The sequence below is a fragment of the Cannabis sativa genome, chromosome 4, assembly GCF_029168945.1.
Source record: "Cannabis sativa cultivar Pink pepper isolate KNU-18-1 chromosome 4, ASM2916894v1, whole genome shotgun sequence".
Lineage (NCBI taxonomy): Eukaryota > Viridiplantae > Streptophyta > Magnoliopsida > Rosales > Cannabaceae > Cannabis > Cannabis sativa.
In genome coordinates this window covers 22,609,680-22,637,571 of record NC_083604.1, presented here as the reverse complement: position 1 = coordinate 22,637,571, position 27,892 = coordinate 22,609,680, and the positions used below count along the sequence as shown (strand labels likewise).

The 27,892-nt window shown below is 34.5% G+C and overlaps 4 protein-coding genes across 7 annotated transcripts; 3 read left to right on the top strand and 1 right to left on the bottom strand.

The window, feature by feature from the left end:
- Window positions 1-1,587: 1,587 nt before the first annotated feature.
- On the top strand, window positions 1,588-5,203 carry LOC115711948 (uncharacterized). 3 transcript variants are annotated; one of them, XM_030640145.2, is made up of 8 exons: window positions 1,588-1,924; window positions 2,424-2,721; window positions 3,720-3,791; window positions 3,879-3,946; window positions 4,082-4,235; window positions 4,333-4,413; window positions 4,531-4,626; window positions 4,778-5,203. In XM_030640145.2, exons 2-8 carry the CDS (start codon window positions 2,479-2,481, stop codon window positions 4,883-4,885), a joined length of 822 nt encoding a protein of 273 aa, XP_030496005.2. In that variant the 5' UTR covers window positions 1,588-1,924; window positions 2,424-2,478; the 3' UTR covers window positions 4,886-5,203. The 3 variants fall into 3 exon arrangements, with proteins under 3 accessions (XP_030496005.2, XP_030496006.2, XP_030496007.2); XM_030640146.2 differs by having other exon boundaries at window positions 1,664-2,333; XM_030640147.2 differs by lacking the exon at window positions 1,588-1,924 and adding an exon at window positions 1,926-2,021.
- Window positions 5,204-8,619: 3,416 nt separating this feature from the next.
- On the top strand, window positions 8,620-9,538 carry LOC115713420 (rhamnogalacturonan I rhamnosyltransferase 1-like). Its single transcript, XM_061113423.1, has 2 exons — window positions 8,620-8,951; window positions 9,168-9,538. Exons 1-2 carry the CDS (start codon window positions 8,878-8,880, stop codon window positions 9,331-9,333), a joined length of 240 nt encoding a protein of 79 aa, XP_060969406.1. The 5' UTR covers window positions 8,620-8,877; the 3' UTR covers window positions 9,334-9,538.
- Window positions 9,539-9,874: 336 nt separating this feature from the next.
- On the bottom strand, window positions 9,875-15,331 carry LOC115713008 (sulfhydryl oxidase 2). 2 transcript variants are annotated; one of them, XM_030641471.2, is made up of 12 exons: window positions 14,784-15,331; window positions 13,946-13,970; window positions 13,770-13,862; window positions 13,159-13,340; window positions 12,549-12,618; window positions 12,387-12,455; window positions 12,224-12,297; window positions 11,995-12,145; window positions 11,680-11,720; window positions 11,129-11,275; window positions 10,615-11,049; window positions 9,875-10,409 (listed from the first exon to the last, which is right to left on the bottom strand). In XM_030641471.2, exons 1-12 carry the CDS (start codon window positions 14,999-15,001, stop codon window positions 10,388-10,390), a joined length of 1,527 nt encoding a protein of 508 aa, XP_030497331.2. In that variant the 5' UTR covers window positions 15,002-15,331; the 3' UTR covers window positions 9,875-10,387. The 2 variants fall into 2 exon arrangements, with proteins under 2 accessions (XP_030497331.2, XP_060969405.1); XM_061113422.1 differs by having other exon boundaries at window positions 9,875-11,049; window positions 14,784-15,323.
- On the top strand, window positions 15,081-16,360 carry LOC133036863 (uncharacterized protein At3g17950-like). The gene is made up of 3 exons (XM_061113626.1): window positions 15,081-15,228; window positions 15,691-15,785; window positions 15,860-16,360. Exons 1-3 carry the CDS (start codon window positions 15,081-15,083, stop codon window positions 16,358-16,360), a joined length of 744 nt encoding a protein of 247 aa, XP_060969609.1.
- Window positions 16,361-27,892: the final 11,532 nt, after the last annotated feature.

Sequence of the window (27,892 nt, the reverse complement as noted above, 5' to 3'; positions counted from 1 at the left end):
AACAAAAAATTAATAACAAATTAACAAGATTACAACATAAAAAGATCGTATTTTCTGTAAATAAAATCAAAAAAATCGTAAAAATATTCAAAATTCTGCAAAATCGTATTTTTGTAATTTTTTTTTTTTTTTTTTTTTTTGGTTGTTTTGATGTTTTTGTGAAGGAGGTAGGTAGCTACAGTACGTGAGAGATTATGGGATGACGAAAGACATACTTTGTGTTTGTGTTATGTGTGTATGTACGTACACACACTACATGACTATAATATATATTTATATTTTAACACCTATACGTCATGGTTGAGATTACATTTTGGTAGAGTTGCCCAACCATACCAATATTGGATTTGATTCATTAATTGTTTATTTTATTTCATATTTTGTGATTTACTTTCAAATGAGAGTATATTATAGGGAAGCTATTCTAAGCACCAACTTGATTAATCAATAAATAATTTTTTCAGAACAAATAATGTCAATGTGGGTGAACCAAACACAAACACTTTAATTTCTTCAGAAAATTTTGGGTCATCAATGAGAAAGGCCCAAATAATTTTGGTATAAATGAAGTCAAATTTACCAACTTATACTGTATCTATACTATACATTAGGACACATATTCCTATAATTAAGGGTTTATTGGCCTCAAATTTAAAGATGAATTATTGAAGCCCAACATGACATGGATGGAAGTGACTTTCCACTATAATTATTAATCTTGTCGGATTTTATTAAGATCGATCGTGAATTTATGACAAGAATTATATTGCTAATGTATGTTGAAAAGGTTATTTTATTTTGCCCATTCCTTGAAATAAGGGAGTTAAATTTGACAGAGCAGAAATACATGAGATTGCTCCTCGTTTGGCATGCAATAATGAAATGTATAGGTGCCGTTTCATAACACTTTTGTTTTCTAATTTTTTAATCACAAAATAAAAGTAAAATTTTTGTTTTTAAAAAATTTTCTTTTGAAAAATAAAAATGCATTCTGTAACCACTTTTGTTTTTCAATTTTAAAAACAGAAAACAAAAGTGTGTTCTGTAAAGTTCATTTTCATTTTTATTTTTTGATTTTATTTACGTCAGGTCTAAGTCTGGGGTTGGATTTGGGTTCAAGTCAGAGGTCGGGTTCAGCATCAGGGCCGTGGGGGGATTTGGGTCCGGGTCTGATCAAAGTCCAAGATATTAATTAAGAAAAAAAAAACTGTTTAAAAAAATATTGAAAGTGATTTTTTTTGTTTTTAAAATTTTGATTCTCAATTAAAAAATTGAAAAAAGTAAAAATAGTTTTATAGAACATGTTTTTGAAAAATATTTTCACTTTTCCAATTTTAAAGACAAAAAACTAATTAAAAAAATTTAACAAACGACACCTAATTTACATAACATTATTTTTGTAGAGAATGAAAATAAAAACTCACTGCAAGACAAGATCACAAACCATAAAAATGGACGGTTTTTTATTTTATTTTTTTTCAATTTTATTTATTAAATGGAAAAAAGACAACGAAAGAGTAGGAATTGACATTTTTCGTGGTAGTTGTAAACTTACTTAGACGGGAAATCTAAAACGGTAAAAACGGTAAAGTGAAAGGAACAATAACGATTGCGGCCTTTTCGTAATATTTATCCTCTCTAACACTTTCCGTACAATCCATATAAAAATATTTATTTATGAACATCTTGAAATATAGACAGAGAGAGATATACATTCAAATCAATCTCAATTCTTTTTTTGTTTTGTGTATGTCATATGTTAATCATAGCTTGTGTTGAGAGCTAATACAATATTATTAATAGCTTGTGAATTGAGTTCCCATAAACAAGAGGACACTCAATCTCTTTGCTTTTCTCCACAACAGAGGGATTTCCCTTAAATACAAGACTTTTCTTGGCTTCAAGAATATACTAACCCCTTTCTGTAAGTCTCCTCTTCTTTCTTTATATATATTTTCCCTCTTTTAAATGACCTTTTTCTTATCTGGGTTCTGTTTTCTTTTGTTCCTTTTTTTATCTGGGTACTTTTCTTTTGCTGGTTCTTGATCCTTTTTATTCTTTTTCGTATGCCAAAATCAAATTGTCACGTTTGAGATATTTTCTTTATTGGGTTTCCTTCAAAATTTTATCTTTGGTATTTCCACTTTCAATCATAAACCTTTTTGTTGTTTCATAAAGGAGAAAATCTTCTTTCCTCTCCAAAATAGAAAATTAAATCTCCTTTAATACTATTTCATCCTTTTTATTAGTACCCTTTATTTATTTTAATTGGTTGACATATGACATGTACTTCATTATCATTAATACTTTCATGCACTTAAAATTATCATTAGGTAACTATCTTTCCCTTTTGTATTATTCCATATCAAATAGTTCTATCATATACAAAATGAATAATCAGCTATAGTATTTTGGCTCAACAGGTTTTGACAGCTGAATTAGAGAAAGGGAGTTTTGAGTTTATATTGGTGTGAAGATATGGGAGATCATTTTGTATTGTTGGTGGATCGATTACTCACTGAATCAACATTAGAAGCTGCAATTGAGAGCAGAAACCGATCAATCCAAGCAGCCAAGTCTGCGGCAACCGATGATTCCTCTAAGAAAGTGGACTTTGGAGACATATCATCTCCAAGAAAATTAGTAGAATGCAAAATATGCCATGATGAAGATAGAGATTCAAACATGGAGACACCCTGCTCTTGTTCTGGCAGCTTGAAGGTTTGTTAAGCTTTTTATATTTTATTTATATATTTACATAAATATACATGTGTGTTTGTGTTTATAATGTTTGGCTAGTTAATTTTATCATTTCTACATCTGGGTTCTTTTTCAAAATGTGATTATCATATATTTTTAATGAGTTTTAGAAAAACAATTTTGATTTGCCAGTTTTGTTGTGTAATCTTTTTCTTAATGAAAGAACCAGTCAGTCAACAAAAATCAAACAATGAATTAATGTAGAAAAAGGAAAAATGTACCTTCAATCATGACTAGAGCCTGTCAAACATGGCTGCAAATATTAATATAAGCTTAAGTTAATAAATTAATGGGAATTGAAAACTCTTCTGCTGTGGGACTACATAAATTATCCATGTCACTAGTTAATCGTCCTTTTATGAAATTTTCTAGTGTTTAATTTTCGCTACAGTTTCACTCGTGATTCTCCAAATGAGTTAAAAGCCGAAGTAAAGAAAACATATCATATGTCCATTGACCTATTAAAATCACTCTCTCACATCCCAAAATCAATTATTCAACTACTTTTCGCATCCAACAGCTTATTTATTACTCTTCTCACTGTTTGTTGGTCCAACCAATTACCAATTTTTCATTCTCTAAATAATGCATTCTTTGAATCTACTAGTAGTTTTCTCTAGATAGATATGGACACAGGACATTGAACCAAGACAATGGACCTTGGACCACAAACTCAAAAAATTTAACAGGGCTTTTGTGGATTGAAATAACACCACTTACATTACAATGGAAGTAAATTCAAATTCAATGCTATTTTACAGTCAACTTGGCGCATTGTAATCTATGCTGTAACGTTAATTTCTCAATTACCCAATTATCTGAAAACATAGAGTAGTTGAAAGCTTAATTCAACTGTCCATTTCATATAATATTTCTAATGATATTTAACTTTACAAGTAAAGAGTTGTATGTGTTTGCAATAATGCCTGAGACGTATATGTGTTCCTTGAATCATGCAGTACGCTCATAGGAGTTGTGTACAGAGATGGTGCAATGAAAAGGGTGACACAATCTGCGAGATATGCCATCAGGTGACCTGTTTTTGTAGATTTCAATTCTATTTTGCTTTAAAATAAAAATACATTATTGAGATTGAATTATATTTTATATGGTTTCAGCCTTTCAAGCCTGGTTACACAGTTCCTCCACCTTTGTTTCGATTTGGTCGTATTCCAATGCATTTCAGGTGAACAATTTGGAATAGTATCATATCACTTATTTTATGTTTGTTGTCGTTTGATATTCTCCACCAAAAAAGTTCCAACTTTTGGTTGTCGTTTTGTTATTCAACTTCACCAATGTGGATTGGATGGATTCACAGGGGAAACTGGGAGATTGCAAGAAGGGACATAAATAGTCCAAGGATCATAGCAATGGTTTCTTCTTCTGAAAGAAACTTTCTTGACCATGAGCTTGATGATGATTCTGCTTCCAGTACAAGAAGTCTCACATACTGCCGTGCAATGGCTGTCATTGTAAGTTAAATTGGTTAATGTACTGTGCCTAGAAGATAGATGACAAAATAATCTGGTGGTTTTGACAAAAACAGGTGTTGTTGTTTTGTTTTTGCAGTTCATGATACTTTTGATTCTAAGGCATACTCTTCCTTTAATAATCAAAGGAAAAAATGACTACTCATTCCCATTAATTATGGTAAAACTGATTTCAACTTCTCTTGTTTCTTTTCTTTCAAGCCAAAACAAATAGAGCACTAAATTGCATCAATGACTAGTGAATCCGTTTAAACCCTTTTGTTCTCAACTTGGGCAGTTGTTATTTCTAAGAACTATTGGGATTGTGCTGCCAATTTATGTCATGGTGAGGGCTGTGAGTGCCATCCATAACCGCCGACGTCGCAGCCAACAGGTAAAATAGTTCATTCATAAAAACTATTGCATATGAATCGAGTTTTAATACTACTATTGCTAGAACAACATGAATAAATCACTATGATAAGTTAATGTGAGACCTGGCATTGATGAATGAGTCATTTTGTTTTGGTGAATGAACAATTTAGGTCCATCCCATTGCTTCACCAGATACATCGTCTGATGGAGAAAATGAAGATTTAGAAATGCAGCCTCCGCCCCATCCCCCCTTTATCATTCAAGCCAACTCACTTTAGTAAAGACCAAAGAGAACTAAAACCAAAACAAAGAATTTCAAAAGAGCTGCTAATACAAAGATGTGTTTCATACATGTAAAAGATGGAGACCACTTTCTTATTTGACTCAGTCACATTTGTACAGTTAAGAAAGAATCACAGTACTGTAGTAGTAGTACATACAAAGATACTACCATTCCATTCAGGGCAAGATCAGTGATGGATATGTATAAATTAACTCTTTTCTTAGGTAAATAACTTAATTTGTAACTATGCCCACAAGTTCTTCTGTTTATACTTCATATAGATCTCCAGCGCAATTAAAATCTTAATTTTAAATGGTTTGAGCTTCTTCATTTCAAATTGTAATTCACCCGTTCCTCCTCCCCCATACCTGCTTAATGTTAAAGTTGTTTTGGGCTGTATGTTCTAAATCTCTTCTTAAATCCAATCTGAAAATGTGGTTTATTTTTAAACATGAACAAGAATTATGGCCTAACAAGCTTATTTTGAGTTAGTAAAGCAATTACATAGGGGAAGTAAATCCGATTGGGTGTTATAAAAGCTACGAGCAATTAAAGACCAGTTGACATAAGATTTTTATTATTCTTATTAGTCATTACAATCATATAACTCATTGAGTAATTTGCGGTTAAACTTATTCAACTATTATTTTAATTGCACTTAACCTTCCAACTTCAAATTTTGGTGATAAAATCTTCCAAACTGCTAAACTGATAGCAAATTTAAAGTATCATTCATTTATTTCAGATAGCTGCTCACATAGACTATCTACGTATACTATACGTGACACATTTATATTGGTCCACCAAATATAATTATTTCAAAATTATAAAAAAAAAAATATTTTCTAAATTTATTTTAAAATTAAAAAGAATAATTTAAATTTATAAAATTATTAATAAATAAATAAATAATATTTTTTAATTCTTTATTTTTTTCTCTCTCTCTCTCTGAGTCTTCTTCTTCCTTCCCAGATTTGAGAAGCCCAAATCTCTTCAAGCTCAAATCTCATTCTTTCCCGCCGGCAACTGGTCCAACAAAGACCAAACTCTCTTTCACACTCCCCCTCTCCCTCTACAACTACCTAGCAGCTTGGACCCAAATTTATAAGAAAAGAAAAGCTCGCCCCATTTCGACCCTTGTAGGTTCATCTTCTTCTTCATTTGTCCTTAGCATAGACCAGTCGCATGAACAACCAACACTAGTCACACTTCTTCTTCTTCTTCTTCTTCTTCTTCTTCTTCTTCGTTCATCGTCATCTCTAACTGCACGAGACCAGCTATCTTTCCTCTTTCGTTCATCTTCCCCAGCAGCACACGACCAGCAGCAACAGCCGCACGAGAATACCAACTGGAGCGCCCCAGTCGTTCGCTCCTCCTCTGGCCCGTCTTCAACTGTCCTCTCCTCCACCAGCTCTCAGCCCCAATCTTGAAAAAAATGGCAATAAGGACTTATGATTTGTTTTGCTTAAGCAGTCCATGTCAGAAGTTAAGTGAGATAAATAGAAACACATTAAATTTGCTAATAGTTTAGCAATTTGGAAGATTTTACCACCAAAATTTGAGGTTAAAAGGTTAAGTACAAGTAAAATAATTATTAGAAGATTTTAATCGCAAATTACTCTAACTCATTTTGTTTATGTTCTAAAAAAATGCTTAAATTGTGGTCAAGATTTGTATCATTCTAATAAAAGTGAAGTTTCAAATGGTTTTTGGTAACAAAACCAAGATACTAGAACGACCTAATCACTGAATTCAAAATGCAATAACTATATATATTTAGTTTTTTAGTTTTTTTTAATATCATAATTTTAAAATTAATAATATTCAATGTAGCGATAATCATTGAAATTTGAAAGCATAATAGTGATTTAAATAAAAATAAAAATTACTATTATACTTTATAATAGTAATTAAAAAAATTATTATTTATCCTAAATTTATCTTCGAAATTAATGAAAATGCTCATCTCGTTAAGCTATCAAAACATTCAAATTTAATTTAAAATAATATTTAAAATTTAACTAATTCTAAATGTAGGATGCTGACCCTTGGCAACATCTAATAATTTGTTATTTTTTTTATTTAAAGAAAAAAAATCACCCAATAATTTTTTCATAAACCAAAAATTCTGTTATATAGCCATATTTTATATAGAATAAATGTGGAGCCAAACAATTATAACCTGATCGAACCAAAAAAATAAATAGAAAAATTCTTTAGCAATATAAATATATATATAATATATAAATAGTGGTAAATTCTTATTTAGAATAAAATCCAACTAAAAGTATATTTAAAAAACCTAATCGTAGATGTACAACAACAAAAATCCAATTGTATTTTTTTGGATTTAATGGGATTTATTTTATTATATATAAATAAAAAGTTACATAAACCATTTTATTTTTAATATAAATAAAAGTCACCAATGAATTTCTCATAAACCAAGAATTCTGTTATATAGGCACACTTTATATAGAACTAGCAAAAAACTACGTGCGAGGCACGTATACTAAATTTTATGCTAGTTTTTTTCCTATGTTATTTGAAAGTGATACAATTAAAAATTAAAAAAAATATATTATTAGTTATTAGGTGAGATTATTATTATGTGTATAGGAAGAAATCACAAATTAATTAATCTTATAATTTTAACTTTAATCAGATAGGATTCCAGATATATGAACAATAAATAATCACGTAAAAATAAAAAATAATTATTTGAATAAAGAATTCAATATACACAGTTATATATATGAATCCCATTAATCAAAAATAGTTATTCAATATATGAACAATATTTTGTTACGCTATATGTTTCCCAATAAAGAAATCCACCTCCTCATAGTCAAAAATAAATAATACATGTAATACAGATCTTTGTAATAGAGTACCTAAAAGAAACAAAATTTCAGTTACCATAATCAGAAAAGGTTTAAGTGAACTAAATAATGACTAAGAATATCTAAATTACAAAATGAAAATAACATGTCTATATGAGTATGATTTTTTTGTTATATGAGCATGATTGATCTAAGAGAAAATAGATAAATCTATAAACATATAAATATACTTAATATCAATTTTGACAAAGAAACAATTCAATTATAAACAATTCTAAATATCAGCTTGACAATATCAACACACTAATTACTCATTAAATAACCATAGTGTATACATCATGATAATTTTATTTTATTTGATATCAAATGATAGAGATTATTGAGATTTTCAGCCATGGAAAATACACTATGATCAAAAAGTAATGCTCATTAATTGTATATTTCAAAGAAACCTAAATTTTCATGAATGTACCCAATAAGATATAAACAATAAAGTTGTAAATTAAAAAAAAAAGTAGCAAAATTTCAGTTAATATAAGAAATAGAACAAATTGAAGATTTATACCATACTGGAATTTGAACTTCTAGAGGCCATTAGCGAAGGGGCGAAACTCGTTAGATCCTCTAGTAGAACACTACCTTAATGGATCAGCGAACAATCAAAGCTTAAATGAGCCAGAGAATAGGAACCAACTTATTTACTAGAAAATGAACCACTTAACAAGCTCATTTTGATACATTCAGGATAATCTACGTATTCTACAACCTAATAATAAGTGTGTTTTTCGATTTTCTTGTGAATTGTGTAATAATACAATTTTAATATATGTGAGTATTGGACCATTTCGAGAATTTGGTACGTAGATCATAAGAAGCACTAACTAATTCACATTTGTGTGTGTGTACTGTATACATGTATGATTTGTAGGTAGTTCCGAGATTGCAAAAATATGGAGTAATTCATTTCACTAAAAGTGATTCAAGGCTTGCCAACAATGGGATTCCTTTAGAACTTCAAAAGCTTCGGTGTAGAGTAAATTACAGAGCTTTGAAATTTACCCCCAAAATAGAAGAGACTGGCAAGAAGATCGTAGAGTTTTTGAGAAGAAACGGCCCATTCGTAGTTCTTCACCTCAGATATGAAATGGATATGTTGGCCTTCTCAGGTTGCTCTGAAGGTTGCAACACTAATGAAATTGAAGAATTGACAAAACTCAGGTAATCATATATGTTTATATATCTTTACTTCAATACACATTATTTGTCTATTATCAAATCAATGTGTCATATTAATTAGTTCAAAATTTATCCGATAAAAATGATTAGTTTAGATTTGAGATAGATGTGATGCAAGTTGGATGACAAGATGAACTACATCTTTGCCCTTTTAGTACAGTGTAGTAGTTGTTGACCTACATAGTATATATATTGTAGATATGCGTATCCATGGTGGAAACAGAAAGAAATAGACTCTGTGAAGAAGCAAAAAATGGGTGAATGCCCATTAACTCCAGAGGAAACAACACTAACATTGAGAGCATTGGACATTGATCCTGCTATGCAAATCTACATTGCTGTTGGTAACATCTATGAAGTTTGAGATTCTATGGTTCAGAATTAAGTGCCCTTTGAACAAAGGTTTTGCACTATATCATTATGATTTCTAAGTGAAATAATGCAACGATCAAAATTTCTGCAAAAAGCAGAGTATATAAAAATGATTCAAAACCACTTGGAATGAGTCTATAACAAGACAATACAAGCTAAACTCTCTTCATTGTATAATAGTTGTATATAACATGAAAGTCTTAAGAAGTTGCATATCATTTTCTGTAGAAACTATGATGAATGCACACAATATTACACTATTGAATATGATTGTAGTAGTAGTCTATGATGATTTTTGAGTAAATGGGGGCAAACACTCGTATGGATTACTATAAAAAAATCTAGAATCCTATTTTTTTTTTTATTTAATGAGATTTATTTTATTTTTATTTTATTATATATAAATAAAAAGTGACCCATGAATTTCTCATAAATTATTTTATTTTTAATATAAATAAAAAGTCACCCATGAATTTCTCATAAAAGGCACACTTTATATGGAATAGATATAATATAATATAGAATATAATAAATATCACAAGATAACTTGGTTAAAAGTGGCACCAAATCTAAAATATTACCCTATTGTTTACTGTTGAACAATAGCTTATATTAGAATTGGGAAAATGAACTGCTAACCGAGCAAGGAACATGAAAATATACACCTGAAAGCTTATTCAAAATAACAGCAAGATAAAGGAAATTGGAGTAAACTGAATTAATTGCACTATTAATGGTTTCTCATTTCTTTTTGACTAAATCTGTGAAATCAACAACTAAACCTAGTGAAAAAAAAATGAAGAGAGAAACATAAACAAAAGGCGCCGCAGATCTATGGTGTGCTTCTCTCCCAAAATTTAATATGATTAAATCTGTACAATCCACATTGGATCTTTAAATAGTAAAATCTTGACTTGACCCCAAGACAAGCATCTGCTACGAGGCTGTATGTGGATTCCTACTCAGCCTCTCTGCAATGCAAAAATTTTCCCTTTATAACAGTCTTGGCTTCCATTTCTTCTTGGCTTGTAAACCTTTAAAAAATCCTAGTTCCAGTTTCTTCTTGGCCTGAAAGGAATGAAAAAGGAAAAGTCAGAAATATGAATAACTACTAGCAATATCTTCTCTCCCTCGCTCTCTCCCTACCCCTCTCTCTAGCTTCTTTCCAATTGTTTCCCCTATTTCTGAGTTCACTTCACCAATCCTATATGAAAGAGCACATTACCCTCCTAACTATCATATGTTCTTTAAAGAGTGTAGTTGATGAAAATACTTCCGACTCTTCTGCTGTGAACGCCAGTAGCAAGCAAGTGCTCCGAATGCACAGCTAGCAACAGCAATTGCCAATGCAGCCCCCACAGGTACCACGAGCGCATTTGTAGAGGCCACTAATTCTTCAACAGCCCCCTCAGCCCCATCATTCCCAAGAGCATCTTTATCTTTGTAAAGAGAAACAAGAGTCTTTCCGTAATAGTTAGTTAAGAATTTGAATACTTCTTCCTGATCCCAGTCAATTTCACTGTTCCTCTGGATATGAGAGCGATAACAAGAAGGGCAAAGCTGCTTTGGAGGCCATATCATCTTAGGAAATTTAGGATCGGCAGTTTTTAGAGATGCCTCTTCTTTGATCAGTCTTGTATTGACCTTATTGTGAGCATTCCATAACCAAAGGACCAAGTCACGGGTTTTCTTAAAGGGACTAGAAACACTGCAATTAGAATAAATCGAAGGTTAATGAGGAGACTTAAGTAATTTGAACATTTATTGTTATTTCCAGTTACATTTACCTCGAGCACATCTCATGAAAATGTTGGCGGCATTCCTCGCATACGAAAAAGTTATGAACAAAATCACGTATAGCAGTAAATGCAAACTGGCTCTCTTCGTCCTCAACTCTTACTGACAAAGAATGTATAAGAACCCACAATCCACAACTGTAAGAGAAGTGACATAAAAAAATATGAAAAACTTGTTGTATTAGCTCATTGAAGACAATCATGTTCTAGCAAGTATAGTCAAAGACCAGTGATGACAGAGAAAGGACAGAATTAGATGCATGTCTGTGTGTACAAAGAGAGAGGGAGGGAGGTGACAGCTTATTTGGCCACATTGGTCAGGTGATTTAGATAAATTGATGTGATGGGGTAGGCTGCGGACCAATAAAAATAAAATGAAGAGTCAACTAGAAAGAACAAATACGATGGAAATGATACACAAAATAAACAGTTGTGATTTGTGAGACAAAATTAAATCAAATACTAAAAAAAATATGCCACAAAAATTATTTTCTCTTTGCCCACGTATATATTGATGGATTGGAAAATAACTAAACCATTACCTAAAACCCCTGGTTTCATTCTTGCTGCCACGGCAGAACATCTGTATAGAGCACCAAAAGAAAAGCATCAAATTATGAAATTCGCATTTGATGTTACTTATAACGTGTAATCGGTGATAATTTTGTACCATTTTAAAAATATGATGATTTTAATAGAAGGAAACACTAAAATAAATGAAATTTTTTGGAGATTGAATCAAAATGCTTTAGCCAGCTATAAAATGCAGTTCAATAAGCCTTCCGTACAGTTGTACATCACATGATGAAATGAAACAAAAAGAGTAAACAGTGAGGTGCAGATTTCCAGGTACCAACCCAATATCCCCGAGGAACGTCTTTTCCACAAATCTGGAAACTACTCAATGGACCCTTTCCATCAATTTCTTCCTGTTTGTCAGCTAACAGTAGATCTGATGGGAACAAATCATCAAAGTTCACAAGAATCTCAGCACTTCCCTTACGACACCTGATACAGATAGTCTTAGAGTACCATACAAAGTAGTATTCTTGGTTAAGCGACAAATAAAGATGAAATAGTCATTACCTCTTAGAAGGGTGGTGAGCTACTAAAATTTGAAGAAATTTAATGAGTGAAGCTCTAGTATTTGATTTGATCATCTGTAGACATACAGACAGAGGATAGGTTATATCAGCAAACAATATAACCAACAGCCAAAGAGAAGCAAGAGGGAGGAAACAATTTCTACCTTGTGTTCTAAGATAATTTCAAAGGCAGTGGTTGTTGCCTCTTCAACATCATAGACCGCTCGAGCAATCTTTGACAAATCATTCATTGAAAGATTCATTACATCAAATTGATCAAATATTTCTAAAAATGTGGAAATTCAAACATGTGCTCTCTTTTGTACCTGTCCAGGGTCTGAGACATTTGATGGAAGATGGTCATTTACAAATTTCTCATCATCCAAGCTGAATGAGCTGTAAATTTATAGAGCATTAGAAATCATAATGATGACACTTTAAGTTGGCTGTTGTAGGTAAATTCATTTCCTGTGGTACTAAACTCTGATTCTGCTAGTTTAATGAATGTGTATGAAGAAATAATAATTCAAACCGTATATAGTTTACACATTGACATTTTAAATGCCTATTACCATGTCTAAGATGCCCAACTAAATATTTAAAATAATAGTCAAAGATGCAAGAAGAAACCAAGGAGATGAAAAAAATAATCAAGGGGGAAGAATTAAATACTTGTGCCTGTACATCCATCCAATCATTGATTTTAATATATTGTTCTCAGTTACATGAGTAAGCATAACATTTCAAGAAAATCAAGACTTTTGCAGCAAAAAAGGAAAATCAAGACTTCTCTTCTATCACATTTTAAAGAAGATAACTAACAAAAAAGACAAAGGTCAACCACCAATTCTGAATACACAGTATATCAATAATGAAAGCAAGGGGAAATGTCTAAAAGCTTAATTTAAAAAAGTGAAAAATATAGATACCTCTTACCTGCCTAATTGCTTGTTAATCCAACTAAGTAAACGATCAGCAGTACGCCCATCATCAATTATAAGTATTTCACTTTTCTCTTTCTTAGGTTCCCAACCACCACCAACAAATTTAGAAGGAGGTCCCCAGAATAGCATAGGATAATGACTAACAGAGAACCTATCACAGAGTTTAGTATTTATCTGTGCTGCCAAATAAGCAAATGAATGTTCTAATTATCAAGACATACTTTTAATAGATAGATGACAAATTATGCAAAATAGTAATTAACAATCATAAAACAAAACAGAAAAACTTCAGAAGGATGGGGAACAACAACAGATAAATACAAAATTGGTGACAAAGGAAAAATATAATCCTATAAGAGGATACATTGCAGACTCACACTTTTTCCAAAATAACCATATCTGCAATTTACTTGGATTTTATTGTAATAAGAATTTAAAGACATGAAATTATAATAAGGTTATCTTAATTAATTTGAGTTTTGCTAGTTCTCATAAACTGTTAAGAAAACAATTTAAGCGCTTTGGAAATAATGGACAAATGTTTTGGAAGTTCTTAAAAAGTGAATAACAGTACAAGGGAAAAAAAGAAAACATTATAAATACCTTAGATGCACAGTCTACCCTAGCCATCAATACCATCCCTGGATGAACGGCATCTGGTCCATTAAAAAGCCTTGCTACTTTTTCATAATGGGGCTGCAAAATTAATTTCAGTCAGCAACCAATGGTCATAACATTGATTCATCAACAATATCTAAACAAGATTTATGGATGTATACCTTATAATTTCTGCATGCAGGGCACCTACCAAGCAAGTAAGAAACAAGAAGATTAAACTTCACATTTTCAAATGATAACATTAAGTGCAAGAGAGAGTAGATGGGTATCCATAAAAAACGTCATGCAATAAAAGTGTTTTCTTTCATAGAAACAAAACAAAGAAATGATGTTGGGTCTATTGTATTTCCGGAATTTCTGATTGGAAATTCAAGAAAATGTTTTCCGCGCATAAGAGATAACATACCAACTAGATAATTACTGAAAGTCGTCGTCATATCAATCAACTCTTAAAATTGTTCACCAATTTAAGCTATTTTCCAGTCCAATATACTTTGATATTCAAATTAACCATCTTTTCCATAAAATCTTAACACTGAACTTAAAATTTACACACAAACAAAAGTGCCAACATGAACCAATCCCGTGGAATTCAATACCAATCTACCACTAGAACCAGTAATTGAAGCAAAGTTTCAATCACATACAGCAAGAAAGATGGAAACCTTAAAAGGGACAATCTACAAAAGGCCTTGAATACAAGTCTAAGAGAATGCAAATTATAATTCATTAAGTGAGACATCATTAAACAGGGTTAGCTAGCTCGAGATCACGGAGAAGCAGCTCTAAAGTAACCGAATATGGTCGAAGTTATCACAAATTCAAACTTTTTAATTAAAAATATGTATGGAGTTCCTCAATATAGATCCATAATGTGAGGCGAATCATGTTGTGATTCGTTGAAACACATACCCAAATATATAACACGTAAAATTTTTTGTATAAACAATAGATAATCAAAGAGGAAAACTTTCAATATGGAGAAAAAGAAAAGCTCACCAGTGAGCAAAAAATTCAACAATGGCATATGTTGCCGGGGTATCCTTAAGGACCAAATCAAAGTTGGTAAGATTCAAATCAAGGCCATAGTCACGAGGATCACCGTTTTCGGCATCGATTTCTCTGAGGATCGAACGCGATCCCGAAGAAGCTGATGACCACCCAAAGAAGCTCAGCAGAAAGAGACTCAAAAGCGTATTCCGAAGCAGAGAAGACATGGAACCCAGATCAGAATCAGAAGAACTTTTTTTATGAAAATGGTTTTTTTATTATTATTAATTTATGAGATTGAAGTAAATGGGTGTGCTACTACTGGAATGGTTGTTGCAGAGATTGGAAGTTAGAAGGAAGAAATGGGTTCCGATGGCGATGGGGTCTTGTTCTTCGAAAGGGTTCTTTTTTGTAAGATTTGATTTGAAAAGGGAACTTCTTATTGGAGTGGCCTGTACGAATCTAAACTCCCTGTTTTGTTATCTAATCTAAAGTAACCATTGTATTAGTATAATGTATTGTATAGGGTGTGTTCCTAAATCTAACAAACAAATAAATGTTTGGTAGGAGCGTAGGAGATTGAAACTTTGACAAAAAGAAATGAGAATATACTGTGGTTGTCGTAATCCATAAAAAAAAATAAAAATATTGGCTGCTAAACAACCTGAATTTTACTGTTTGTAACACTTAACCACAAAAACCGAATTTTAGGCGGCTAAACTACCTAAACCCTAGTTCCATTTTGCTCTACACACCTCCGTCCAAAGATCACAGTTAAGTGCCACGGTAGACTGTCCACGTGTACACACTTGTACACGTGGCAAATTTTTAGTGGTCCACGTAATATTAGTTTTAAAAAATAATTATAAATATTTAAAAAAATTAAAAAATCAGATTAAAAAAAATTATTTTTTTTTTTCTCTTTCTTCTTCTTCTGCCATTAATGATTTACTCCCACCACCTTCTTCCCCAACCAATTCCTCCATATCCTCTCGACACAGAGGTAAAAATGTCCTTCAACATTTTCTCATTTCTCATTCTTTTTTTTTTTTTCCTAATTTCTCTTCAATTTTGTGATTTCACAGTCTATAGGTTTGTTCTTCCACGATCGAAGCACAACTCTCGGAACCCTAATGGGAGTCAGTTTCCCAGCCATTACATTCCGAACTCCCTCCCAACGCCACCACGAAACTCCTTTATCAACTTCTGCCATAAACGGAGCAAGAACAATGAGTGGATCTCGAAGAAAGTTTAACAAATCCAATGCCACGTCATCGTCATCGTCATCATCGGTTGCGGAGAGACGAAGGCGGTGGTGGAGTCTTTCCAGAGATGAGAACGATGCGAAACCCATGGCTTCATTGGGAGATTTTTTGGAGAATGAAAGGAGATTTGGTGACGGAGCTTTTTACGGTGTGACGCCTGAGCTTGAAAGTGTTGTTATAGTTGACGATGATGATGATCGGAGGAGGAATGGAAGGTTGTTGTTTGCTGATGGGAGGGTTCTTCCGTCGACTCAGACGGAGATAAAGATTTCTTCGTCTTCTTCTCCGTCGTCTATGGCGGCGACTGGGTTCTGTCGATAGGAAGAAGAAGAAGAAAGAGAAAGAGAAAGAAAAAGAAAAAGAGAAAAAAAAAAAGGAAAAAAAAAAAGGAAAAAGAAAAAGTAAAAAAAAAAATTAAATTTTTTTTAATCTGATTTTTTAATTTTTTTTTTTAAATATTTATAATTATTTTTTAAAATTAATATTACGTGGACCACTAAAAATTTGCCACGTGTACAAGTGCGTACACGTGGTGTAATATCCCAGAAAATAAATAATATTTAAATGGACATATTTTATTAAATATGTAATTACTTGGAAAATGAAGTAGGATTATGATCTTACTTAGATGAATTTTTGAGAAATTATTTAAGTAAATATGTTATTTTGGGCCCGGTAATTGTGGAAATTTAGCTATGTGGTTAGCAATGTCACGACATTAAATGAAAGAATTATTTTGAGAATATCCCGGATTAAGTTAGAATTTTATTAGAATGTCGGAATGGGGAGTTAGTAAAATTACCAAAATGCCCCTAGGGTTTTCTTTTAAAAAAAGGTGTGAGAGGGGTAAATTAGGAATTCAAGAAAATATTTTTTTTAACTTTTCTTTTTATTCTTTGCTGCTGGCTTTTGTTGTAAAAGGAAGGAATTTTAAAAAAAAAAAAAAAAGAAAAGTTTTTTTTAAAAGGAAGGAGTTTCCTTCCAAGAGAAGCAATCTCTTTTTCTCCATCTTCTTCTCCTTTTTCCTTCGAGCAGCTGAACCAGCCTCAAGAGGGATTGGTTTGCTTCAGCCAACACCAATTTTCAGAGCTAAACTCCATCTCCAAGTTGACCTTGCACCCTAGGTAAGTTCACCCTTCTAGTCTTGGTGTTTTCTTAAGTTTTCAAGCTAGGTTTTGTTATTTTTTTGAAAATTTTCAAAGCTGTAGGTTTAGTGAGGGTGTAGGTTTGTTATCCAAGTTAAATATGGTTTGTTAATGCATGTTTGGATTGAATTCATGGCTGTTGGGATTGATTGGAGAGTGAGGAAGCTAAAAGAAACTTGATTTCTTCACTTGAGTATGTGATTTCAAGCTAGAGATTGAACCATTGTGTTTTGCAGCTTAGGTTATGTCATATGCATGTTAATAAACTGTTCTGGAAAGTTTGGATAGGTTTGGAAGGGTTTTGGATCGATTTTTGGTGAAAAGGAACTATTGTTCCTGGTCTGTTAAGCCTGGTCGACCGGATGGGTTCTGGTATACCAGAACCGGTCGACCGGTTGCCTGCAGGGGAGATTTTCTTCGGGTTTGTTCTATGTTCAGTTTTGACCCGGGGAGTTGTGTACTATCTGTTTTAAATTAAATATGGGATGCTTGACCTAAATTAGGGTTGTTGGGAGTTAGGTTGCGTTTGATTTCTAAATTAGGGTTTTAAATCCGGAATATTATGTTAAGGTATTTATTGTGTTTCAATTGTCGTGACATAGGACCGGGATTGCCTAGCTTGTTTTTCCACCCAGGTCGGCCATATTCTTGACTTCTGAATTAAGGTAAGAAAAGTGGTAAGCACCGTATGTGGTTAAAAATCAATGAATGAATGGAGGTGATTTTGATTATTAACATGACGTTGATTAAAGCTTATTAAGCCTAGGTTATTACCTAGGGTTGGAAACGGTTATTACCGTTATGAGTAATTACTCTTGAAACCGTGGTTAGGTTTCTTACTTATCGTTTGCGTTATCGGGCAACGATAGTGACATATTCAGCTCGTATGTAACGAGTGGTAAAAGTGGTACTTTATTAAGTACCAGGAATGTATGATGTTTAAGGAAATGCTTATTATTATCGAATAGTGAGTAAACGTATTGGCATGAGAATCAGTTGTTAATCTTTTTTCTTTCAATTATTGTTTTTGTCACTTTCTTGCTGAGTCTTTGTGACTCACTGGTGCTTTATGGTGCAGGTAAAGGAAAAGCTAAAATCGAACAACCATGAGTTATGGTCACAGCAGCAATGTACATACCAGCCGCAGGCAACCCAGTTTACAGGATGCTCTATTTTGATTGTATTTTGGAAAAAAAAAAGATATAAAGTTTATGTTGTAAAATACTTTGAAACCAGTTTGTAAATATTTTGGAAACAGGGGGACCCCATAAATCATGTTACTTATCTTTTGTTAAATAGTTTAAAGGATGAGTTTTTAACTATCAAAATTTTAATTACCCACACTTTTAGTATAATTACATCTTATATAATTATTGGTATTTTAAATAAAGTGCACACACGTGGCGTCCCTGTTGGACAGGGCGTTACAACATGGTATCAGAGCGCCAAGGTTTTTAGATCCTGAAGACTGGTTTGATATGTACATTGGCTGCAAGGACCTGATTGACTCATGGTTTAGTAAGTTTTAAGTTAAAAGATAGCTTGTTAATTTTCTGATTATCTGGTTATTTGAATTATGTCGATATCAGAATGTTGTGGGAAGGATTATAATATATGGAAATACTTATCAGTATTGTTATTACTTGGAATGTGATCGCAGGTGTATAGTTATGCACCCTAGGCGGACTGGTAGGGGTGCCCGCGAGCTAGCTGGGCTCGGGGCTGCTGGTGAAGGTGAGAACCCTTTACCACCACCTAATTGGGAACAGTTATATGCTGCTATGCAAGAAACTATTCGGCAGCAGGGTGAACAAATTAGAGAATTAAGAGAGCAGCGAGCACAGCCTGCTCTAAATCTGAATCCTGATCCTCCGGCACCTCTAGTAGTGCCACCGGATGCAGGAAATCGTTTGGAACCATTATATGAACGGTTCAGGAAGCAGAACCCGCCAGTGTTTGAGGGTGGTGCTGATCCACTCAAAGCAAAGCAATGGATGAGTATGATAACATCCATTTTTGATTTTATGCGAGTTGAAGATAATGACCGGGTCAGGTGTGCTACCTATATGTTACGAGATGATGCCCGTATTTGGTGGGAGATTGTATCTCAGGGCCATGATCTGAATAATATGACCTGGGAAACTTTTCGGGCCTTGTTTTTTGAAAAGTATTATAATGAGTCTATTAAGGCAGCAAAGGCAGAAGAGTTTATACGGTTAACTCAGGGTAGTATGACTGTGACAGAGTATGCTACTAAGTTCGATCGACTGGCAAAGTTTGCCTCAGATGAGGTGGCTACTGAAGCTGCTAGAAAAGCCAAGTTTATCCGGGGGCTGGATGAACACATCGCCCGGGATGTGATTGTTGCTTCTAAACAACCGGGGGTTGCCCGAACTTATGCTCAGATAGTTGAGTTGGCTTTAGTTTCTGAGGGTGCAGAGGCTCAGATACGAAAGAAAAATATTGCCAGAAGAGATTCATGGAAACAATCAGCAGGTGCTGGTTCGGGTAGGGGTACTGATCTTGGTGACCGCAGGAAAAGACCTAGTGAAACATCAGCAGCAGGCCCAAACAAAAGATTCCAGGGTAACCAAGGTTTCCGTCGTAGTGGGAATGAAAACTGGCGGACTTTTCCTGAATGTCCGAGGTGTAAAAGGCATCACCTGGGCGAGTGTCAGGCTAGGGCCTGTTTCCACTGTGGAATGGTGGGTCATATGAAGAGAAATTGTCCACAATTGCTACGGTTAGAGCAAAAGAAGGATGATACACCCGCTCCTGCTCGAGTATTTGCCTTGACTCAAGCTGAGGCTGATGCTGGTCCTTCTACTGTGACAGGTCAGCTTTCTGTTGCTGGTACTTTATTGACTGTATTAATTGATTCTGGTGCGACGCATTCTTATATTTCAAGTAGAATAATTGAGCAGCTGAATAAACCTAGTGATGTGCTTTCTAGAGGTTTTGGAACCTTGTTGCCTACTGGGGAGTTGGTTATCTCCAGCAGGTGGGTTCGATCCCTTCCAGTGTTTGTGGAAGGAAGAGAGTTATCAGTTGATCTGATAGAATTAAATCTGGAGGATTTTGATGTTATTTTGGGAATGGATTGGCTTGCTAAATACAACGCCACCATTGATTGTAAAAGAAAGATGGTAACTTTTCAGCCTGAGGGCGAGGACCCTTTTGTATTTGTGGGTAAGATGCAAGGATCTCGGATTCCCTTAATTTCAGCCCTTAAGGCAAGGGATTTGTTGTGTGAAGGGTGCATTGGTTTCTTAGCAAGTGTTGTGGATATTTCCAGGGAACCACTAGCGGGACCGGAGCATGTCCCAGTGGTTCGAGAATTTCTGGATGTATTCCCAGAAGAGTTACCAGGGTTGCCACCAAAACGTGAAATTGATTTTGAGATTGATTTAATACCAGGAGCTGAGCCTGTGTCGAAAGCTCCCTACAGGATGGCACCTGCAGAGCTGAAAGAGTTAAAAGTTCAATTACAGGGGATGATGGATTTGAAATTTACTAGACCTAGTACTTCACCTTGGGGTGCACCAGTTTTGTTTGTGAAAAAGAAAGATGGAACATTACGAATGTGTATAGATTATCGGGAGTTAAACAAATTGACAGTGAAGAACAAGTACCCTCTGCCAAGGATAGATGATTTGTTTGATCAGTTGCAGGGTAAAACTGTCTTTTCTAAAATTGATCTTCGATCTGGTTATCACCAACTGAGGATTCGAGAGGAGGATATTCCCAAGACAGCTTTTCGGACCCGGTATGGTCATTATGAATTCTTGGTAATGTCCTTCGGATTGACGAATGCCCCGACAGCATTTATGGACTTGATGAACCGAGTGTTCAGAGATTTTCTGGATGATTTTGTTATTGTCTTTATCGATGATATTCTAATTTATTCAGACTCGGAAGAGACTCACGAAAGACATCTTCGAATGGTATTACAACGTCTCAGGGAGCATAAGTTGTATGCCAAATTTAAGAAATGTGAATTTTGGTTACCTCAGGTGAGTTTCTTGGGGCATGTGGTGAGTAAAGATGGTATTTTAGTGGATCCAGTAAAGATTGAAGCAGTGCGTGACTGGCCTCGACCTAAGTCAGCAACTGAAGTTAGAAGTTTCCTGGGGTTAGCAGGGTATTACCGAAGATTTGTTGAGGGCTTTGCAAAGATTTCTACGCCTTTAACTGAGTTGACCCGAAAGAATTGTAAGTTTGTTTGGACTGACAAGTGTGAAGGTAGTTTTCAAGAATTGAAACAAAGGTTGATTACCGCTCCTGTGCTAACTTTACCAAAAGGTGATGAAAAGTTTGTGATTTATTGTGATGCGTCCAAACAAGGGTTAGGTTGTGTTCTTATGCAATCAGGGAAAGTGATTGCTTATGCATCCAGGCAATTGAAGGAGTATGAGCAACGATATCCTACCCATGATATTGAATTAGCAGCGGTTGTCTTTGCACTAAAAGTTTGGCGTCACTATCTGTACGGTGAGAAGTGTGAAATTTATACAGATCACAAAAGCCTCAAGTACTTTTTCACTCAGAAGGATTTAAATATGAGGCAACGACGATGGTTAGAACTGGTCAAAGATTATGACTGCGAGATTCTCTACCACCCTGGTAAAGCAAATGTGGTAGCGGATGCTCTAAGTCGGAAAGGACCAGGGCAAGTTTGTGAACTAAAGGAAATCTCAGCCAAGTTGGCTGAGGATATGACGAGAGCGGGAATTGAATTTGTAATTGGAAAACTTGCTAATATCACCATACAATCTAATCTATTGGAAAGAATTAGAGTAGCCCAACAAGGTGACCTTGAGCTACAGGGATATAAGGAGAAGTTAGAGGCTGGATTGGCAAGAGACTTTTCATGCTTATCTGATGGGTTGTTGCGATACAAAAACAGAATCTGTGTACCGGTTGACAAAGAAATCAGACAAGAGATTCTTGATGAATCTCATACTACACCGTACTCCTTACACCCGGGAACAACCAAGATGTATCATGATGTGAAAGCTTTATATTGGTGGCCGGGTATGAAGAGGGATATTGTTGAATATGTGTCAAAATGCTTAACCTGTCAACAAATTAAAGCGGAACACCAAAGGCCGGCAGGTTTGCTTCAGCCTCTAAAGATTCCTGAATGGAAATGGGAAGACATCACCATGGATTTTGTGGTGGGATTACCCAGAACAGTAGGGTATTATGATTCTATTTGGGTGATAGTGGATCGATATACGAAGTCTGCTCACTTTCTCCCGGTGAGGACAACGTATACAGTGGATCAATATGCTGATTTGTATATTAAGGAGATAGTTCGACTCCATGGTGCCCCAAAGTCGATAGTTTCAGATCGAGATCCAAAATTTACATCCAAGTTCTGGGGAAGTTTACAGCAAGCAATGGGTACTAAGTTGAAATTCAGTACAGCTTTTCATCCTCAAACCGATGGTCAATCTGAAAGAACTATTCAGATACTTGAGGATATGTTGAGGGCATGTATAATGGACTTTGAAGGTTCTTGGAACAAGTACCTACCTCTGATTGAATTTTCTTATAACAATAGTTATCAGAGTACCATTGGCATGGCTCCGTATGAGATGCTTTATGGAAGGAAATGTCGATCACCTATTCACTGGGATGAAGCTGGTGAGCGTAGGTACCTTGGACCTGAAGCTGTCCAAAGAACGAGCGAGGCTATTGAGAAGATTCGAGCTCGTATGCTTGCTTCCCAAAGTAGACAGAAAAGCTACGCAGATCCAAAGCGTAGAGATGTTGAATTCCAAGTTGGGGATTTTGTTTTTCTTCGGGTGTCCCCAATGAAGGGAATTCGAAGGTTCGGGAAGAAGGGAAAGTTGAGTCCCAGATTTATTGGTCCATTTGAGATTCTTGAGAAAGTAGGTCAGGTAGCTTATCGGTTGGCTCTACCTCCTGCCTTATCTGGGGTTCATAATGTGTTTCATGTCTCGATGCTTCGGAAATATGTATCTGATACAACTCATATATTAAGTTATGAAGACATTGAGCTTCAAACCGACCTGTCATATGAAGAACAACCAGTACAGATCTTAGACAGGAAAGAAAAGGTGTTACGAAACAAGACTATTTCACTAGTCAAAGTGTTGTGGCGGAACAGCAAAGTTGAAGAAGCGACTTGGGAATTAGAGTCGCAGATGCGGGAGTTGTATCCCGAGCTTTTCAGGTAAATTTCGAGGACGAAATTCCTATAAGTGGGGGATAGTTGTAATATCCCAGAAAATAAATAATATTTAAATAGACATATTTTATTAAATATGTAATTACTTGGAAAATGAAGTAGGATTATGATCTTACTTAGATGAATTTTTGAGAAATTATTTAAGTAAATATGTTATTTTGGGCCCGGTAATTGTGGAAATTTAGCTATGTGGTTAGCAATGTCACGACATTAAATGAAAGAATTATTTTGAGAATATCCCGGATTAAGTTAGAATTTTATTAGAATGTCGGAATGGGGAGTTAGTAAAATTACCAAAATGCCCCTAGGGTTTTCTTTTAAAAAAAGGTGTGAGAGGGGTAAATTAGGAATTCAAGAAAATATTTTTTTTAACTTTTCTTTTTATTCTTTGCTGCTGGCTTTTGTTGTAAAAGGAAGGAATTTTAAAAAAAAAAAAAAAGAAAAGTTTTTTTTAAAAGGAAGGAGTTTCCTTCCAAGAGAAGCAATCTCTTTTTCTCCATCTTCTTCTCCTTTTTCCTTCGAGCAGCTGAACCAGCCTCAAGAGGGATTGGTTTGCTTCAGCCAACACCAATTTTCAGAGCTAAACTCCATCTCCAAGTTGACCTTGCACCCTAGGTAAGTTCACCCTTCTAGTCTTGGTGTTTTCTTAAGTTTTCAAGCTAGGTTTTGTTATTTTTTTGAAAATTTTCAAAGCTGTAGGTTTAGTGAGGGTGTAGGTTTGTTATCCAAGTTAAATATGGTTTGTTAATGCATGTTTGGATTGAATTCATGGCTGTTGGGATTGATTGGAGAGTGAGGAAGCTAAAAGAAACTTGATTTCTTCACTTGAGTATGTGATTTCAAGCTAGAGATTGAACCATTGTGTTTTGCAGCTTAGGTTATGTCATATGCATGTTAATAAACTGTTCTGGAAAGTTTGGATAGGTTTGGGAGGGTTTTGGATCGATTTTTGGTGAAAAGGAACTATTGTTCCTGGTCTGCCAGAACCGGTCGACCGGATGGGTTCTGGTATACCAGAACCGGTCGACCGGTTGCCTGCAGGGGAGATTTTCTTCGGGTTTGTTCTATGTTCAGTTTTGACCCGGGGAGTTGTGTACTATCTGTTTTAAATTAAATATGGGATGCTTGACCTAAATTAGGGTTGTTGGGAGTTAGGTTGCGTTTGATTTCTAAATTAGGGTTTTAAATCCGGAATATTATGTTAAGGTATTTATTGTGTTTCAATTGTCGTGACATAGGACCGGGATTGCCTAGCTTGTTTTTCCACCCAGGTCGGCCATATTCTTGACTTCTGAATTAAGGTAAGAAAAGTGGTAAGCACCGTATGTGGTTAAAAATCAATGAATGAATGGAGGTGATTTTGATTATTAACATGACGTTGATTAAAGCTTATTAAGCCTAGGTTATTACCTAGGGTTGGAAACGGTTATTACCGTTATGAGTAATTACTCTTGAAACCGTGGTTAGGTTTCTTACTTATCGTTTGCGTTATCGGGCAACGATAGTGACATATTCAGCTCGTATGTAACGAGTGGTAAAAGTGGTACTTTATTAAGTACCAGGAATGTATGATGTTTAAGGAAATGCTTATTATTATCGAATAGTGAGTAAACGTATTGGCATGAGAATCAGTTGTTAATCTTTTTTCTTTCAATTATTGTTTTTGTCACTTTCTTGCTGAGTCTTTGTGACTCACTGGTGCTTTATGGTGCAGGTAAAGGAAAAGCTAAAATCGAACAACCATGAGTTATGGTCACAGCAGCAATGTACATACCAGCCGCAGGCAACCCAGTTTACAGGATGCTCTATTTTGATTGTATTTTGGAAAAAAAAAATATAAAGTTTATGTTGTAAAATACTTTGAAACCAGTTTGTAAATATTTTGGAAACAGGGGGACCCCATAAATCATGTTACTTATCTTTTGTTAAATAGTTTAAAGGATGAGTTTTTAACTATCAAAATTTTAATTACCCACACTTTTAGTATAATTACATCTTATATAATTATTGGTATTTTAAATAAAGTGCACACACGTGGCGTCCCTGTTGGACAGGGCGTTACACGTGGACAGTCCACCGTGGCACTTAACTGTGATTTTTGGACGGAGGTGTGCAGAGCAAAACGGAACCAGGGTTTAGGTAGTTTAGCCGCCAAAAATTTGGTTTTTGTGGTTAAGTGTTACAGACCGTAAAGTTCAGGTAGTTTAGCCGCTAATATCCCAAAAAAAAAATACTGTAGTTGTCGTTTGCTATACATGGTGTTTAAAACTAAAATATTTAAGAGTTAAAAGAAATAGTAAATAGCAAAAAATTGGAAGAAATTTTTTTTTACGTAGATCATGTATTAATTAATCTTAGTTCACGAGTCAGTCTATTAGCCTCAAAGGGCAATATTGATAAATTTACAGCAGTTTGCAGGAAACTCTAACTCTTTCTCCTTAATTTTTGTAGGAAAGTTACGACTAACAGTGCAAAAATAAATCAATAAAACTTTAACATTTAGACAATTAGCAAAAACACGATTAACAATTCAAGAATAATAATCGGATGAAAAACAGATGCAAACAGAGTATTAAAAACTAGAAACAATAAATGTAGAACATAAAGAAATCAACATCAAGATATATACTGGTTCAAGTCCGATAGATCGATGTGATCTATGGCTCTACTCCAGTTCTAGAGCACCACCAAATCTCCTTAATTGATTGAGCAAGAACAGGTACATTACAGTCAAGACAAATTCCTTGTTGAGTTCTCTCAAAGTGTTTCAATCCTCACACTCTTACATAAGAATTTCTTCATCTATAGAAGATTCTTCATACAAAACCCAAACACAATCTCTCTTTCTTCTCAGTACCTCTCTCTCTACCTCTCAATCTCTTACTCTCTCTAACTCTCAATCTCAATCTAAATCACTTGACCTTTTTTTCTCCTCCAAAATGATTAAGTGTGGATGGTATTTATAGCCTTAGGATCAAGATCCTAAAGTCAGTGGCTACAAGAAACGAAGTTGTTAAGTTAGTTAGACAATAACTAACTTAACCAACTCTCCTATGAGTGAGATCTCCACGTCGGCATTAGTCTTAGTATGCCCGAGAATATATACGAGCTTCCGGGATCACGGACCAAAGGCACTCGTTGAAGAGGCTTTCGAATATGATAGAGCCAGTTGGAATCGACTATCTAGAACTGCCTTCTAAGAAAAATAACTAGCTGTCCGAAACTCCTTTCCAAAGGAGGGCTATCTATCCTAAAGACTGAACTCGGAGTGGACATGATAGTCATCTAGGAACTCTCTTCCAGACTCAACTATCATTCCACAAGACTTCTTCCAAGATGGACAAGTTAGTGTTGGGATTTTATGCCCTAAATAAAACCCATTTCAATCTAATCTGATTTGTTATCAATGAAATATTAGAAGTCATTTATGTTTACATGTAGTTTTCATGTTTGTGGTTTAATATGTACAAAATATGTTAAGTCCAGAACATAGTCATTTACAATTATAGTGATGTCAACACAGTAGAATGTGATTGTGCTTATATGCTTCAAAAGACATAGTCCCTATTTCATCAGTGCATTGGATTTACACTGATGTGATAATCAGCGATGAAGTGTACTTACACTTTGCATAAGTGTTATCTTCTTTCCAGAACATTGGCAAAGTATACTAGTTTCAAATGTATGGAGTATACATTGGACTGGGACCGATATCGATCTTGGTAAAGATATTATAATCTTACTGTTGTATCTTTCTGAGTCAATATCGCTAGTTGATCTTAGATCAAAAGATCTTAATCCTTACATGCTTAGGTTCAATCTCAGGAGTGTTATTCATGTTCTTTGATTTGTTAGTTAAGCCTACTTTCGGGTCAGGGTGATACGTACATTTTGGGAACATGGTAGTATGATTGAGTGGGAGCGCTAAACATAGATATGGAATCTATAGCTTCTATCAGGACATAGAAGTGAAATAATGATTTCCTTCGAGCTTGGCTTAATAGAAGTAAATGGAAGAGCTCTTATTTCAGCGATCATATTTCACTGAAATATCATTTACAGGAAGCTAAGTGTTTTAAGGATAAAATACATTGAGGAGTGAAACGGTAAATTTATTCCTACTCGGTGTAAATCATTTATAGAAGATCTTTGATTATTGAGATTAGAACGATGGTTAAATGCTGATAGCGTATCTATATCGTGGAACATATAGAGCGTTCTATATGACTGAGAGTGCAATTTCAAGTTCTATGAGTGGATGCAACAAGGAATTAATAAGTTAGGGAATTTACTTGGTTAGTTCTAGTTCGGCTTATTGGAAGCTCGGTTGTATAGGCCTATGGTCCCCATACTAGTTGAGACCATACTGCTTGTAAGACTCACATAATTGATTTTTAATTTATCAATTATAATTCTAAAATTAGACTATGTCTAGTTTATGAATTTTCACTAAGCAAGGGCTAATTTGTGAAGAAAAGAGATTCTAGGTTT